The 17152-nt window shown below is 37.7% G+C and overlaps 1 protein-coding gene across 1 annotated transcript in view; it reads left to right on the forward strand.

Moving 5' to 3' along the window:
• Nucleotides 1-803: 803 nt before the first annotated feature.
• The window catches only part of ATP6V0D2 (ATPase H+ transporting V0 subunit d2), a gene marked incomplete at both ends in the record, with an annotated part of 62104 nt that continues 45755 nt past the window's right edge, over nucleotides 804-17152 (forward strand). Inside the window, 2 exons of the mRNA XM_081266653.1 lie at nucleotides 804-933; nucleotides 14222-14393. Of these exons, the coding sequence (XP_081122779.1) occupies nucleotides 804-933; nucleotides 14222-14393 (302 nt within the window). The remainder of the gene's footprint in view (nucleotides 934-14221; nucleotides 14394-17152) is intronic.

Here is a 17152-nt window from a genome sequence, read left to right on the forward strand (position 1 = left end):
ACTGCATTACCACCTGTGCATTTTGAGCTGCCTTCCAGCTTCTGAGAATTGATTCCTTATTTGTGAGTTAAGTAGTAATAGTACCTGTGCAGATACTCATCTCAAAGTAATCATGCAGTTCAGATGGGAAAAAAGAAAATGAAGAGTACTTTATAAACAGTCAAATTTTGCAAAGCAGTGGATTATTTATTACAGAACCAGCGGGCTCTGCCCCTAGACTGTAAGAAGCATTCATCCCTTGGCAATTTTAAACATTAGTAACATTTGTTTTACAAACCATGTTGTAGAATTAGCTTCACAAGAGTCTTCAAACAGCCGGCTCATATTTGATTGATCAATCTATGTAGTTTCTTTTTTTAATTCTGAAGAAAAGCCTTCTCTTGGTGCATATTAATAGTTGTCAAAAAAAAGGAACAAATGCAATTTATAATTGAAAGCTCATATAGTTATGGAAATATTTACAAAACATTCAGGTGTTTGAAGCCTTCCCATTGCAGTCAGGGGCTGGTGCTCTGGGAGGGAAGAGTGGAGCCCCTCCCCCTCCCCCTTAGGTCCTAATTTCCTCCCAGTAGGATCTGCTCCCAGGGTTTTTACTTGGGTCATATGGCTCACTCACTGTTGCCATAAAAACAGGGCTGAGCATAGAGTGTTGAAAGCCACTGAAACCGGAGGAAACTAGTCACAAACACCCTGACGATCAGCTGAGAGACTGTGCCACCAGCACTCTTTCCAGACTGGTGCAAGTGTACAGAGGCTGACCAGGCCTCGGAGCTGCTCAGCCTGATCCCCTGCGAAACTTCCCCATGCTTGAGAGCTCGGAGCTGTACTTCAATGTGGACCATGGCTACCTGGAGGGCCTGGTCCGAGGATGCAAAGCCAGCCTCCTGACCCAGCAGGACTATATCAACCTGGTCCAGTGTGAGACCCTGGAAGGTAAGTGTGTTCTTCTCGCCCTTTAAAAAGGAAAGGTGGAAATGATGTCGCTCTCTGGAAGCAAGGAGAAGGGATCATGATCCCATTGTCCTGTGTCCTAAGGAGGTTCTTGTCTCTGGAGTCCAGATTTGGGGGTATTTATGAACTTGGAAGAGGAAAAAAAATAGATCTCCAGTAAATCTAAGTGAAATTTAACACTTCCTTTCATCATGAACGTAGGGTACAAATCAGGGTGGTTGGTGTAAGCAGTACCTGTGGCTTTGTCACCAACAAAAATTAAATATTTTCATATCCACTTAATGTTCTTGTAGATACCTTGAAAAATCATTTGGTTTTTTCTCTTTGGAAGCCAGAATAAGAGTAAAGATTACACTCATGCTTTAAGTTTGATTTTTAACATTTTATTAAAGAAGCACAATATTTATTTTAAAAATTTTGGATATCTATATTTTAAAATATTAGTAATCTTATGTATTTTCATTCTACTTATTTATAAACAGTATTTAGAAAAGTGTTTCACCAAATTGTCAGAAGATCAATGGGAAAAAAATGCAAAAAATCAGGTCGGTGGCGGGCACAGCCCTGGATTCAGAAGTCCTGGCTTTGACCTTTGCCATGTGTCCATGGGTGCTTCCAAGTCCCCATTTGTCACATGTGATGGCAAATGCCTATTTAGGTGAGTTACAGGGAGAAATAAACAAGATATATGAAAATTACCTTTAAACCACATTTTTTTTCCCAAAACTTTACCAAAGATCCCATATCTGAAATAGTATTGTCATTATTAAAAACAAGCTTCACTTGGTCACCTTGAAGCATAATTGTAGAGTCAATAAAATGCTTCAAAACTTCCAGATTACTCTAAAGAAACCTGTAAGCACTAAGGATAAAGCTTCTCAGGAAAGGTAAAAACAAACTGAAAAGTCTTCTGAAGGTGACTTTGCAGGCTTTTCAGGTAGAGCAGAAGAGTGCTGAGGTCACTTGTTTATGGTTGTGACCAGATAAAGCCAGAGTTAAACACCCAAACTGAGTTACACCCTGTCCTTTCCTCAGCAGTGGAAACAGCTAGAATCTTTCAGATGGTAACTAATTCTGTTGGCTACAAGTAATTACAATACAATTCCAATCCTAAATCTCTTCAGCACATTAAATTAGGAGTCTGGTGACTGGAGAATGTTAATCATGTATAGAAAAATCTGCATAAATATGACAAACTTAAAGAACACAGAGCAGAATAAGTGCTTCTGAGAGAAGCCATTTAAATAAGTTCTGTTTCATTTTCACTCAAGCCTTTAAATGAGGTAAGAAATGCAAATTTAAATGTAACCAACACATAAAATATCTTTGCAATACCAAAAACAGTGTTTAGCCTGCTTACGAGAATTCAGAGAGAAACCATGGAAAATCCATATCTTAAGTCATGGAAAGAATTCTAGGAAACAAATAGGTTAAAAAAAAAAAGATTAAAATTAGGAATTTAAAAGTCATTCCCAATGTTTTCTGCTATGGGCCCTTTTGACCAAAATATTCTGTTAAGATAGGGAGAGAATTAAGGAATGAGGTTAACAGATCTAGCATCTAAATAAGTACTCAGCTGAATTTGGAAGCTTCGTTTGCAATTTGGGAAAGAAAGAATACTTTCAGACCCTTTTGGAGACCTCAAGAATGAAGCTTCTTAGAAATAAATATATATGTGCACACAAACAATTTTCCATACAATGTCAGGGGATCATGGACCCATCCTTGTACCCTGTTTAAGAAACACTGCCATATACACATTGCTTTATCACTTTAACATCTCATCGTTTCTACCTTCTCAGTAATATATATTTTTTCATTTATTCATTTCGAGTCTGCATGCCAATCTACATTTGGAGGCTCCCAGAAATATTAAGTATGAATCATCAAACCACGTTTGAGTAATTATGGCTGCTGAAAAAAATAAATCTAGGGCTGGGGATGTAGCTCAGTGGCAAAGCACTTGCTTAACATGTGCGAGGCCCTGGGTTCAATCCCCAGTGCTGCAAATACACAAATAAATGAATCTAAATAAGAATTTCACACCTCCTCACTTAACAGTTGAGGACACTGAGACTTAGAATGGCTGTGATCAACCTACAAACTGTCAGCGGTGGAAGACAGAAATAATCTGTGTCTCTTTCCCCGCCAAAATGCTACTACTCCCTGAGTATAAGTTGAAGATGCATGAATATTTGGATTGAATTGATATCAGCTCCATTTTGATAATAGAAAATAATAAGGACTGCTTTAAATTCGATGATTTTCCAGGATGTTGGGAAATAACTGAAAAGCAGAGCATTTGTTGCATCCATAAATGTGCTTAGAGAGACCCAGCCACCTTCAGAGCTAGATTGAGAGTTGAGGATCAGTCAAGGGCATTTTGGGGGGATAGAAATTAAGGATTTAAGGATTTCTGTTGATGTTTGCAGAAAGTGTATACTGTACAAATTATGGATAAAGAAGAGAAGGTAACTGTGTAATTACAGTACTACATGGTAAAGCAGGTGCTTTCTGTGAAAGAAAAGCTGACATGGCAAAGGTAGAATTTGCTTTTAGTCCTTTAAAGTCCTCTAATATTTAAAAGTATTCAGATAGCAACAAACTGTGTTAGCAGTACTTACAAGGAACACATAAATCTTCAGGTAAATTTAGAAGAGATAAAGATATCCCAGAAAAGCTGTGGAAAGCCTTAGTATTCATAATTGTGCTAGTTCACATGCATAAGGGAGCAAGTGTGATCAGAAATGCTCATCTATTCCAAGGCCTGTCCCTGACTAATAGGCACCTGACCCAGTCACTGGGACTCAGTCTTTCCAAAGTACAAAAAAAAAAAAAAAAAAAAGTTGTATTCTTTTTAAAATAGTTGTATTCTTTTTAAAATTAGCCTTACTATTTTTATCAGGATTTTAATTAAAACTGTGGCTGTCATGTAAACATTCTTTCCTCTTGGAGAAAAACAAGATGGTGAAACTAGTAAAGTTTAGTAATATATGGGCTTTTTCTAAAACATATGGTAAACATGTTCACTGACTCTCAGGATGTGGGGAGAAATGGATTGAGTTTTTATTTTGTTCCCCTTTACGCATTTTTTGGAAAGGGAATGAAGAGAGCCTATTACATCTCAATAACAATTACATTCCTTTTAAGAGATTTGACTTTCCTTCCATCCTTCTCCAACTATGCTGTCAGGTACGAATTAATTCAGTAATCATGTATTTAGCATTTTCCAGCTAGGAAGTAAAGATGAATAAGATACAGTCCTTGCCTTAAAAGTGGAGAATGAAAATATTAGAAAAATAAGAAATCCTTAAGGAGGATAGTTGGACAGTACCCACCGAAATTACAAATAAATGCACATTCGCCTCAGGAATCCCACGTCCCACAAACAGACATGCAGGCATGTGAGATGACAGCTATACCAGATCTCACTGTGGCGTTGCTTGGAATAGCAAAAGATGGAAGCAAATCGAATGTCCCTCTGTAGGGAACTGGTTAAAATAAGTTATGTAAGATTTATATAATGAATATTCTGCAGCAATAAAAATGGGGAAAGCATGAGGAAGCACTCTTAAGATGTTAGGAATGAAAACATTACTGAGATATATTAAATGAGATAAGTGAGAGGAAGAACTTGGGGTGGAATGATACTCTTGAATAGAAAAGAGTGATAAATTGTAAAAATGTGTCCTATATGATTTTATAGATTCAGATACAGTGTGAAAGGATCCAAGGGAAACAGGAAATAGTAATTATCCGGGGTAGGCAATAAGCGGCAGCAGTGGTAGATGGGTGGATGACAAGTCTAGAACTTTCACTGTTTACCTGTGTGTTTCTGTGTGTATGCCTGCATGCATGCATGTGGTATATACCTACTACCTATTTTTAAATTAAACAATACATATGTGAAGAAGACTGTTATTTCAAAGAACATTCTCCATGATTCCTTAGACATTATTTGTAATTATAGCACTTATTTTTTTCTGCTTTATATAAAAAATGTATATCCACAAATGGCTTCCATGAAGCAGAAGAAATGTCTCTCTTGGCTTAAAGGCCTCCAGTGCTCTGGCTGGTCTCAAGAACTTCCTCAGCACACTCTGCTTTTTCTAAAGCTATTCCTTCAATCACAAATTCCATTCTCCATGTGGTTTGCCTGAAGAACATTCACTCCCTTTAAAGTCTCCTTTCAATCCTGTTCCTCTATCAACCTTTTAATACTGCTATAACCTTGTGAGGGAGAACTGATAGTCTCTCATTTGTGCTTCAATGTAACTTGCAATGAATCTAATGCTATATAGCATTGGTGACATTTGCATAGGTGTATCACACTGGAGCAGGACACTTGTCTCTGTTGTCTTTGATGATGCAGAGACTATCCAAGTTAGATTCTTAGCTCATGAGTAAGTGCCTCTGTCTCCTACACTCTAAGCCAGTTTTGTTGTTACTTTGTTTTGTTTTGTTTTTGTGGTGCTGGGGACAAGCGCTCTACCACTGAGCTACATCTCCAACCCAATCGTAAGCTTTTTATGGGCAGAAAATACACCGGACACTTTTCTCTCTCCTGCCTCTTATAGCACAAGACTGTGTTTTGCATAGGAAGAATCTCAAAATGAACATTAGAAATGTCTAAACATTCTCCCTCATTCCTTTCTGTGTCTCTTCTTTCTCTCCTTAATCTCTCTCTCCCTCTTTCCTCTCCATCTTTCTTTCTCCCTCTCTTCTGTCTTTTCTTGCTCTCTCTCCTCTCCTCTCTCTGTCTCTCCCATCTTAAAAAGAAAAAAAAAAGAGGAGAAGAAGAAATGTCTAAATGTTTGGTCTTATGTCAGGCTCTTCTAGCTCCTGGCTATAGGATAAATGGGCTGTTCAACCTTTAGCATGGGTGCTTTCTTGTCTGATACTGAGATAGTATCTCGACTGGATTAACTCCCAGTTCAGGAGAGGATCAGAAATATTTGAAGATGGTTTTTAAACTGTCAATCTTAAGTATTTCTGGGAATTGGAGTGCATGTACAACAAGAATCCTTCCCTGCTAGACGCTGGAATTGGTTATTTCCGTTGCATGGTCTTGGACAGTGGTATTTGGCATATGACTAGTTAATTCCGTTCTCCTTCAAAGGGTACCACTTTTGGAAATACTCATTCTAGGAATAAGAATCAATTGAGTTGCAACATTGTTAATACTGAACTAATGAAGCGCTGTGTGACTGCTGGTCTATTGGACCCAGTGTCACTGACTCAGTGGGTCCTTAAACTTGTGCAGGATAGAAATCTAATGAAGAAAGGATTAGAAAGAATCATTTATGGCATTGATTAGAATAGCAAGGTGGCTACTTCATATACAGAGTGGCCGGGCAATAAAGTGACCACTCCATAGGCAGAGTGACAAGAAAGTCAGAGTGCAGAGCATTTATACAGTGGTGGATTAGGAATTTGGATATTTTTAGTTTGCATAGCAATATTCATGATTATGCTGCAGTCTCTTGATGCACCTGTCTCATTTTGAATATTGATAAAAATGTGTCTAAAATTGTGTTAGGTCCTCCCTGTGGGTGTATCTTGTAACATGGAAATGCATTTAAACGAGAGAGTCTCAGGTACTTTGGGTCAAGGAGTTGTGGTCTGACCTATTTGCATCCTTTGATGTTTTTTTGCTGTTTGTCTTGGACAATGGAGTAGTTGGAAAGGCCTTTATACCATTGATCTTAAGCATAAATCATGCAGTGCTTTTTCTTTTAATCATCTCTAACTTAAACTTTAACCCTGTATTTCTGTTCCTGCCATTTATCTGAAGCAAGGAACATGTAGTCCCTATTGACTGTCATCAATTTCTTTGAACCCTATACGCCTGCCTCACCAGGTTTTAATCACAAATTAAACCAAATATTTGAGGCACAGCTATGTGACAACAGTTTTATTAGGTGCCGTGGAGAGTGTAAAGAACAACAAGACCCCTAGAAAAGGAAGAGCAAAACAACAGCAAATGTAGCAGAAGGCAAGAAATAATTAAAATCAGAGCGGAAATCAATGAAATTGAAAGAAAAGAAACTATTGAAAAAATTAACAAAACTAAAAGTTGGTTCTTCGAAAAAATAAATAAGATCGACAGACCTTTAGCCATGCTAACGAAGAGAAGAAGAGAGAGAACTCAAATTACTAACATACGGGATGAAAAAGGCAATATCACAACAGATGCTACAGAAATACAGAAGACAATTAGAAATTATTTTGAAAACCTATATTCCAATAAAATAGAAGATAGTGAAGACATCGATAAATTTCTTAAGTCATATGATTTGCCCAGACAGAGTCAGGAGGATACACACAATTTGAACAGACCAATATCAATGGATGAAATTGAAGAAGCCATCAAAAGACTACCAACCAAGAAAAGCCCAGGACCGGATGGGTATACAGCGGAGTTTTACAAAACCTTTAAAGAAGAATTAATACCAATACTTTTCAAGTTATTTCAGGAAATAGAAAAAGAGGGAGCTCTTCCAAATTCATTCTATGAGGCCAACATCACCCTGATTCCCAAACCAGACAAAGACACCTCAAAGAAAGAAAACTACAGACCAATATCTCTAATGAACCTAGATGCAAAAATCCTCAATAAAATTCTGGCGAATCGAATACAAAAACACATTAAAAAAAATTGTGCACCATGATCAAGTGGGATTCATCCCTGGGATGCAAGGATGGTTCAATATACGGAAATGAATAAATGTTATTCACCACATCAATAGACTTAAAGATAAGAACCATATGATCATCTCCATAGACGCAGAGAAAGCATTCAACAAAGTACAGCATCCCTTTATGTTCAAAACATTAGAAAAACTAGGGATAACAGGAACTTACCTTGACATTGTAAAAGCTATCTATGCTAAGCCTCAGGCTAGCATCATTCTGAATGGACAAAAGTTAAAGGCATTCCCTCTAAAATCTGGAACAAGACAGGGATGCCCTCTATCACCACTTCTATTCAATATAGTTCTCGAAACACTGGCCAGGGCAATTAGACAGACGAAAGAAATTAAAGGCATAAAAATAGGAAAAGAAGAACTTAAATTATCACTATTTGCAGATGACATGATTCTATACCTAGAAGATCCAAAAGGGTCTACAAAGAAACTACTAGAACTAATAAATGAATTCAGCAAAGTGGCGGGATATAAAATCAACACGCATAAATCAAAGGCATTTCTGTATATCAGGGACAAAACTTCTGAAATGGAAATGAGGAAAAACACTCCATTCACAATACCCTCAAAAAAAATAAAATACTTGGGAATCAACCTAACAAAAGAGGTGAAAGATTTATACAATGAAAACTACAGAACCCTAAAGAGAGAAGTAGAAGAAGATCTTAGAAGATGGAAAAATATACCCCGTTCATGGATAGGCAGAACTAACATCATCAAAATGGCGATATTACCAAAAGTTCTCTATAGGTTTAATGCAATGCCAATCAAAATCCTAACGGCATTTCTTGTAGAAATAGATAAAGCAATCATGAAATTCATATGGAAAAATAAAAGACCCAGAATAGCAAAAGCAATTCTAAGCAGGAAGTGTGAATCAGGCGGTACAGCGATACCAGATTTCAAACTATATTACAGAGCAATAGTGACAAAAACAGCATGGTACTGGTACCAAAACAGGCGGGTGGACCAATGGTATAGAATAGAGGACACAGAGACTAATCCACAAAGTTACAACTATCTTATATTTGATAAAGGGGCTAAAAGCATGCAATGGAGGAAGGATAGCATCTTCAACAAATGGTGTTGGGAAAACTGGAAATCCATATGCAACAAAATGAAACTGAATCCCTTTCTCTCGCCATGCACAAAAGTTAACTCAAAATGGATCACGGAGCTTGATATCAAATCAGAGACTCTGCGTCTGATAGAAGAAAAAGTTGGCTCCGATCTACATATTGTGGGGTCAGGCTCCAAATTCCTTAATAGGACACCCATAGCACAAGAGTTAATAACAAGAATCAACAAATGGGACTTAATTAAACTAAAAAGTTTTTTCTCAGCAAGAGAAACAATAAGAGAGGTAAATAGGGAGCCTACATCCTGGGAACAAATTTTTACTCCTCACACTTCAGATAGAGCCCTAATATCCAGAGTATACAAAGAACTCAAAAAATTAGACAATAAGATAACAAATAACCCAATCAACAAATGGGCCAACGACCTGAACAGACACTTCTCAGAGGAGGATATACACTCAATCAACAAGTACATGAAAACATGCTCTCCATCTCTAGCAGTCAGAGAAATGCAAATCAAAACCACCCTAAGATACCATCTCACTCCAGTAAGATTGGCAGCCACTATGAAGTCAAACAACAACAAGTGCTGGCGAGGATGTGGAGAAAAGGGTACACTTGTACATTGCTGGTGGGACTGCAAATTGGTGCGGCCAATTTGGAAAGCAGTTTGGAGATTCCTGGGAAAGCTGGGAATGGAACCACCATTTGACCCTGCTATTGCCCTTCTCGGACTATTCCCTGAAGACCTTAAAAGAGCATGCTACAGGGATACTGGCACATCGATGTTCATAGCAGCACAATTCACAATAGCTAGACTGTGGAACCAATCCAGATGCCCTTCAATAGATGAATGGATAAAAAAAATGTGGCATCTATACACAATGGTGTACTATGCAGCAATAAAAAATGACAAAATCATAGAATTTGCAGGGAAATGGATGGCACTAGAGCAGATTATGCTTAATGAAGCTAGCCAATCCCTAAAAAACAAATACTAAATGTCTTCTTTGATATAATGAGAGCAACTATGAACAGAGCAGGGAGGAAGAGCAGGAAGAAAAGATCGACATTAAACAGAGACATGAGATGGGAGGGAAAGGGAGAGAATAGGGAAATTGCATGGAAATGAAGGGAGACCCAATTGCTATACAAAATTACATATAAGAGGTTGTGAGGGGAATGGGAAAATAAACAAGGAGAGAAATGAATTACAGTAGATGGGGTAGAGAGAGAAGTTGGGAGGGGAAGGGAGGGGGGATAGTAGGGGATAGGAAAGGTAGCAAAATACAACAATTACTAATAGGGCATTATGTAAAATTGTGGATGTGTAACCGACGTGATTCTGCAATCTGCATTTGGGGTAAAATTGGGGGTTCATAACCCACTTCAATCTAATGTATGAAATATGATATGTCAAGAGCTTCGTAATGTTGTGAACAACCAATAAAAAAAAACAGTAAAGGTTGAGGGGGAAATGGTAGAGTGGGAAGAGAAAGCGGTTTATCAGAGTGATCTTGTCACCCATATGGATTGGATATCTCATCCTTAAGCAAAACCAAATGTGTTTAACTACATTATCCTAGAGAAAGTGTTTCAAGTAATGGAGAACAAGTAGCGGTAATGTTCTTTATGAAGTTCTATTTAAGACACCCATACACAGGGATCTCTCAACCAGAGGGTATTTGTTACAATTAAATAAATGAAATGAAGTGAAATAAAAAAAAAAAAGAACAAGACACTATTTACTACCTAAATACAGGTTGAGAGGATGTCATCAATAATTTACCGAAAATTTTAAGTGGCTCTAAACTCCTTCTTAGACCATTAAAGGAGCAAAACAATTCTTAAGAAAGATTAAACTTGAGGCTAGAAACACGTGAGGGAAAACAAGTTTGGAAAAACCTAAGAAGTAGACAGTCATTCTAAACCCAAAAATAAAGAGTAGAAATCAGAGAAGAAATGCAAGGGATTTGGCATTAAAAAAAAAAAAAACACTAAAGAAGACTTTGAAGTTTCCATATCACATGAATGGCAATAGCTTCATAAAAGTGGAGGAACACATGTCTGGTTTTACAGATTTTGATATATTTATTAAAAGTCTAAGTAATTATTAGATCTGATGGTAGAATCCAATACATTGGTTGGAAAATTTCTGATTTAGAGAATAATAACCAAAGTTTTAAGCCAGTTGAATCAAAATATTTTGAAAGTGACCTCCCTATAGCAGTATTGTTGTTGTTGTTGTTATTATTATTACTACTACTACTACTACTACTACTACCACTGCTGCTACTATTATTATTATTTGGAGCTGGGGACTAAGAAAAGACTGTCATCTTACTTATTCTAATCCATGATATAGCCTGCAAGCATAGATTTGATACTCAGTATACTTTGTGTATATGTGGTGCTGGGGATCAAGTTGAGCATGTTAGGCAAGTATCCTACCACTGAGCTATGTCCCCAGCCCTCTATATCCATTTTGTAGGCAAGGAAATAGAGTTCAGAAACATAGTGTACAGTGGCATAGGCCTGTAATCCCAGCTACTTGGGAGGCTGAGGCAGGAGAGTGGCAAGTTCTAGGCCAAATTGTCCTATAACTTAGCAAGACCCTCTCTCATAGTAAAATATGAGATAGAGGGTCTTGATGGGGGTGGTGCTGGAGTTGTAGGTCAGTGGTAGAGCGCTTGCCTAGCATATGTGAGGCACTGGGTTTGATCTCAGCACCACATAAAAATAAATAAATAAAATAAAGGTATTGTGTCTATCTCCAACTTAAAAAAAAAAAGAGGGACTGGGGGTACAACTCAGTGATAGAAAAGAAAAATGAAAGGTCAGATAACTTCCATAAATTCAGCACCAGCAGGAGGCGAGAATGGACAGGGGGCCACTTGGTGATAGCATCTTGGACAAGCACCTCTAATGTGCTTCCTTGACATAGCCTTACCTGTAGAGTGGAAGGTCAGACACACACTTTTTTGGTCACTATATGGAGCAGGACCCAGCAGGGCTCTACCACTGAGTTCTGTCATCAGCCCCTTTTAAATTTCGTTTTCTTTTTTTTTTTTTTTTTATTTAACTGGCAAAGTTACCCAGGCTGGTCTCAAACTTGCAATTGTCCTGCCTTAGTATCCTCAGTAACTGCCATTAGAGGTGTTCACCACTATACCAGGCTGGACATTCATTCAGGCCAAAGCAGGACACTGCTTGGAAAAAAAAAAATACTACTCTAAAAATGATCTGCCAACAAATTAATAGAAGGTGATCATGATGTCTCACTTCCCTGTCCTGACTCATTGACTAGTCAAGTGATCTTCCTTTAACTAGGCAACGGCAACTCTTAGAGGACACTTTTTTTACATTCTACCCATGTATAAGCCTGCAGGCACACATATATTTATAGTCTTTCAATTCCTGAAATAAAGAAGCCTATTTATTCCAAATATTTGACCACAAAGTCTTATTACTGACATCCCTACTTAGATATGCATTTAAAGAAATGCAGGGGAAAAAAAATTAAGTGAACCAATTTTGAAAATTGTAAATCTATGAGCACTGTTGTTTTTATTAGTAGTAATCTACCATCATCTCGGAGCAAACATTTCATATCCTAGGGTTTCCTTAGAATCCACACGTGAGTTCCCTTGGATTACTTTGGAGCTGGGAAGAGGGTGTCTTGTAGTCTACCCGCCTCTCCACTGACTCCTGATTCCACAGTTCCTACAGGGCCTGAAACACTGGAGACATTAAACTTCAGCATCTCTCTGGCAACTGAGAGGTTTGAAAGTTGCTTAGCTTAGAAGAAACATATGTCACCGAGCAAAATATCGTGGTTTTGAAAGAAATACCATTTGTGTCACTTCTGTTGGCAAATATTCCTTGGTGCTGAGAATGCAAACTGTCAAATTACTTAAAAATCTGAACTGCCAAAATAAAAGTGAAACAAGGCACACACACACACACACAAAAAGCATAACGTTTTTAAGTGAATTCATTAATTATATAATCAAGCAAATAAAAGAGCCTTTCAATACAAAATCTACTTGGAATGCCAAAGAAGAATGGCCCATACCCTGTATCTCAGCCACTCAAGAACTGCATCTTGCCTAATGACAGATCCACCCTCCCCCAAGGCTATCAATTCATAGATCACAGTGGCTCCCTCTTTTTCCCAGGATACAGATACCAAGCCCTCCAGGATGCTCCAGTGTTTACTTCATCTTTCCTCTCCTTTTCTACCACCTTTTATAAAATTTGGCATTAAAAATTGTATATATTTATCTTATATAGCATAGTTTCTTCTTTTTTATGTATAAGTATTTTTTTTAACTGATGCATCAAAATTACATATTAATGGAGATACCATTAGCCCTGGGTTCTAGCCCCAGCACTGGGTTTGAGGGGTGGAGTTTTCTCAGAAGGAAATGACAATAAAAGAGGCTGGAATTTAGCTAGGTGCCGTCACAGTTTGTAATCCCAGCTACTCAGGAGACTGAGGCAGGAGGATCTCTTCAAAGCCAGCCGCAGCAAAAGCAAGGCACTAAGCAACTCAGTGAAAGCCTGTCTTTAAATAAAATACAAAATGGGGCTGAGGATATGGCTCAGTGCTTGAATGCCTCTGAGTTCAATCTCCAGTACCCGCTGCCCCCCAAAAAAGAAGCTGGAATTTAATTCAATCATCTAATAACCCAAACCACTGACATTTAAAGAATGCATGGCATAGTCTGGTGGACATGATGTTGGATATGTTGGATTTTTAACAGAAGTATCATCTCCTGTCCTACTTCAGCCATTAAATAACTCCAGTATTTAGCCATTTAGCCATACTGAGCTTTGGGTTCTTTATTTATAATGAAAGGAGTTGAAATGGGGCAGTGATGGCTGCCACTCCATGGGTGTGATTACTAATACATTTTTCTTTTCTGTCAATTTGGGACAGAGACTTAGTATCCACTCAACAGTTTCCCAAACTGCTACTTCAAAATGACTAAAACTGGCTCAGGTAAAACCATCTCTGCTAGGTGTCTGTCGTTCTTTCTTTCTAGCTCTGTGAAAAAATACCAGATTTCTGAGATAATTGGAAAAATTTTTGGTGTGCTAGAATACGCATATTTACACTGAATTTTTTTTTTAAAGAAAGAGTGAGAGAGGGAAAGAGAGAGAGAGAATTTTAATATTTATTTTTTAGTTATCAGCGGACACAACATCTTTGTTTTTGTATGTGGTGCTGAGAATCGAACCCGGGCCGCACGCATGCCAGGCGAGCGCGCTACCGCTTGAGCCACATCCCCAGCCCTACACTGAATTTTTAATGGCTTCAGAGATCAACATGCAAGTTTAAATAACATATAGACGTTATATTGAAATCTAGTAAGACACTAAGTGTTTTACCTTAAAGTTACTACATGTTTAATTAATGTTGAAAAAGCTATTTATGCATGCTGAAAATTTAACTTGATTTGTGATCTCTTTTCATTTCAGATCTGAAAATTCATCTTCAAACCACTGATTATGGTAATTTCTTGGCTAATCAAACAAATCCTCTTACTGTTTCCAAAATTGACACCGAGATGAGGAAAAAGCTGTGTGGAGAATTTGACTATTTCCGAAATCATTCCTTGGAGCCTCTCAGCACGTTTTTCACCTACATGACGTAAGTGATGGCAGGAAGCTCTGATAGCCCCAGTGTGTCTGTGCAGGTGCCCCTGATGGTCGCAGTGGAGTGTTAGGGATGAGGACTTAAGACTTTTCCCATTATTTGTAAATTTGAATATGTTCAAATTTTAGCAGCTGATAAACTCACAGCCACATTTTCACATGAGGAAAAAAAGATATCATCAATTTATAAAGGTTATGTGATAGTGGCTCCATGTAAAGCAATGTTGTCATTTCAAAAATAATTAAGCGATATCTGATGCTCAAGGTAAATTTTATGTGACCTTTTTACATCATTTCTGCAGGTAGGGTTGAGATATCACAAATGGTTCTGAAGGTCAATTCTACCTCTCTCAAATGCCCTTGGGACCATGTAAGTGCCCCCTGTCAAAGTGACATGTTTGTTACCTTTATCTATTACTAGAGTTCCAGTCTTTAATGTATGGACTTCTCATTCGAAGAAATATAGTAAACATCATAGTAAATTGTACTTTTATTAATCCAGTTAATAAATTATATCCAGTTCCAAAATGAGCCTTTTCAAATGCCTCTGTACCTCTCTAGTTTTCCTAGCTGACGAGTGGGAACAAAGGTCTACAGTAGACAAGTTGTTTATTATGTAGATAAAATTTAGATATAAGGTTAAAAACTTAGGCCCAAGTCCTACGTTGGTGCTGGGCATCCAGTCACTCAGTACATTTGTGGAAAGATATTAACAATGAGTCAAATGCTGGATTGTTTAAGCCAAATGTTGGTCAAAAGGGAACAAAAGAACAAACAGGACTTTGTGTCAACTCTGTGCTCAGAGGTAGAAAATTAGGGAAATGAATATGAATAAAAGAAACTGGGCTTTGGTGTACATGCTGGGGGCTTCTCAGAGCAATTGTCTCTCAGGACAGTCCAAGATGTTTAGAAGCAGGTTCCAAAAGAATAAGAGAAAGCCAGGATGAGTGAAAAAGAGCAGCTTCAGTATCTGCCTGGTTGACTGGTAGCATATAAAATGAGGGTGCTGCCTTGAGGGCCAGGCAGGAGAAGAATCTGCTTATCTGACCAGGAAGACACTTCTTCTGTTCTCCTATCCCTCTTTACATCCTTCCACTTCTTTATCATCCATTCTTCCATTTTACAAATATCAGCAGCTCTGCCCTTGAGTCCAGTGAACAAGAGAATGAAGCTAAGAATATCCTCATGTTTGTGCAGAGCTTACCCAAGCTAGATGGACTCTAATTGCTACACATGACTTTAGTTTGAGGGGAAAATTAATATGCCAGTCAGCAAGATTTCTCACTGTAGCAGATACTTCTTGGAACCTAACTACAACAGCCAGAAAATACCCCATGGAAGAGAACTGCAGTCCCAGGGTTTTGACACAGAGGAAAATCAATGTAAACTTTCTATTATTCATACTGGGCAAGGCCAGAAGGAAAGGAAGTCTCTCCCTTTTTTGATTGCATATTACATTAGCTATTTGAGAATCAACTTTACTTCATGAATAGCATCTTCAAAAAAACAAGGTTGGGGGGTGGTCTGGGGATGTAGCTCAGTGGTCGAGGGCCTGCCTAGCATGACAGGGGCCCCTGGTTCAATCCTGAGCCTTGTAAAAAAAAAAAAAAAAAAAAAAAAAGCAGGGGCAGGGAATCAAGGGACATGAGTATAACCTTCCAAGAGTTCAGAAAAACATAAAAATTGCTTTATTCTGTCTTTCTCCATCTAGGTCCTCCAAAACTAACCACTTGTTTCTTATATATGAAAAATACTTAAGGTTATGTGTGCCTGTGGATATATACCCCACCTCCTCACCCCACATTTCAAATGTATATAAATGACATCATCTTCCTTATTTGCTCTTTCTCCCTTAATATTTCTAATAAATGTCTTTGTGAATGTCATTCTTTTAAAATAACTGTAGAATTCTGTGTTTTGTATGTGTCATGACTTCATTCATCAGTCATCTATTAACAAGTAGATAACCTTTTTTTCCATTACATTTGCAATTAGTTTATTTCTGTGAAGGTCTATTTTTTTTTCTTTTCCCAGTGCTGGGAATCAAACCAGGGCCTCATGCATGCTAGGCAAGCACTGTACCACTGAGTTACACCCCCTGCCATCTACGCAGATCTTAAATTTGTTTCTCAGCTCATTTTATAGCACTGGAAGTGGTGAGTCAAGGGAACATGCATATTTTATTTTGGTAAATGTTACTAAATTTTTCTTAGCAAAAGTAGCACCAATTTACATCCCTAAAACAGTGCCTAAGAAGGCCTATGACTTTACACCATGACCACCACTGGGTACTTTTTAATTTTTACCAGTCGAATAGGTTTTAAAAATGGTGTCTTTTTTCTTCAATTTATAGTCAAATTGATTTTTTATCAATGAAATTGATTCTTTCATATTTATAGTTTGTGTACTTGACTGAGTTACGTTACCTAATTTTTATTTGAGTTTTCAGTACTTTTTAATTGACATGTAAGGCTTTTTATAAATTAAGGACATTGGACCTTCATAATACAAGTTTAATATGTATTATCTTGGTTTGATATAATTTAATTTTTTTCAGTATTTATTATTATCATTCTTTTGCTTGCTGTAGAAACATTGAACTTTGGTGCTAGGGAACTGAACCCTTACTCAGCAGGTGTTGTGCCACTGAGTTACACTCAGGGAGCATTTTTAATTAGCTATAATGATCAATATTTTCATCTGTTGGCATCTGGTTATTTTACCGCATCCAATTTCAAAAGCCCTCTTTAATTT

The sequence above is a fragment of the Spermophilus citellus genome (assembly GCF_964194105.1).
Source record: "Spermophilus citellus genome assembly, chromosome: 14".
Taxonomy (NCBI): domain Eukaryota; kingdom Metazoa; phylum Chordata; class Mammalia; order Rodentia; family Sciuridae; genus Spermophilus; species Spermophilus citellus.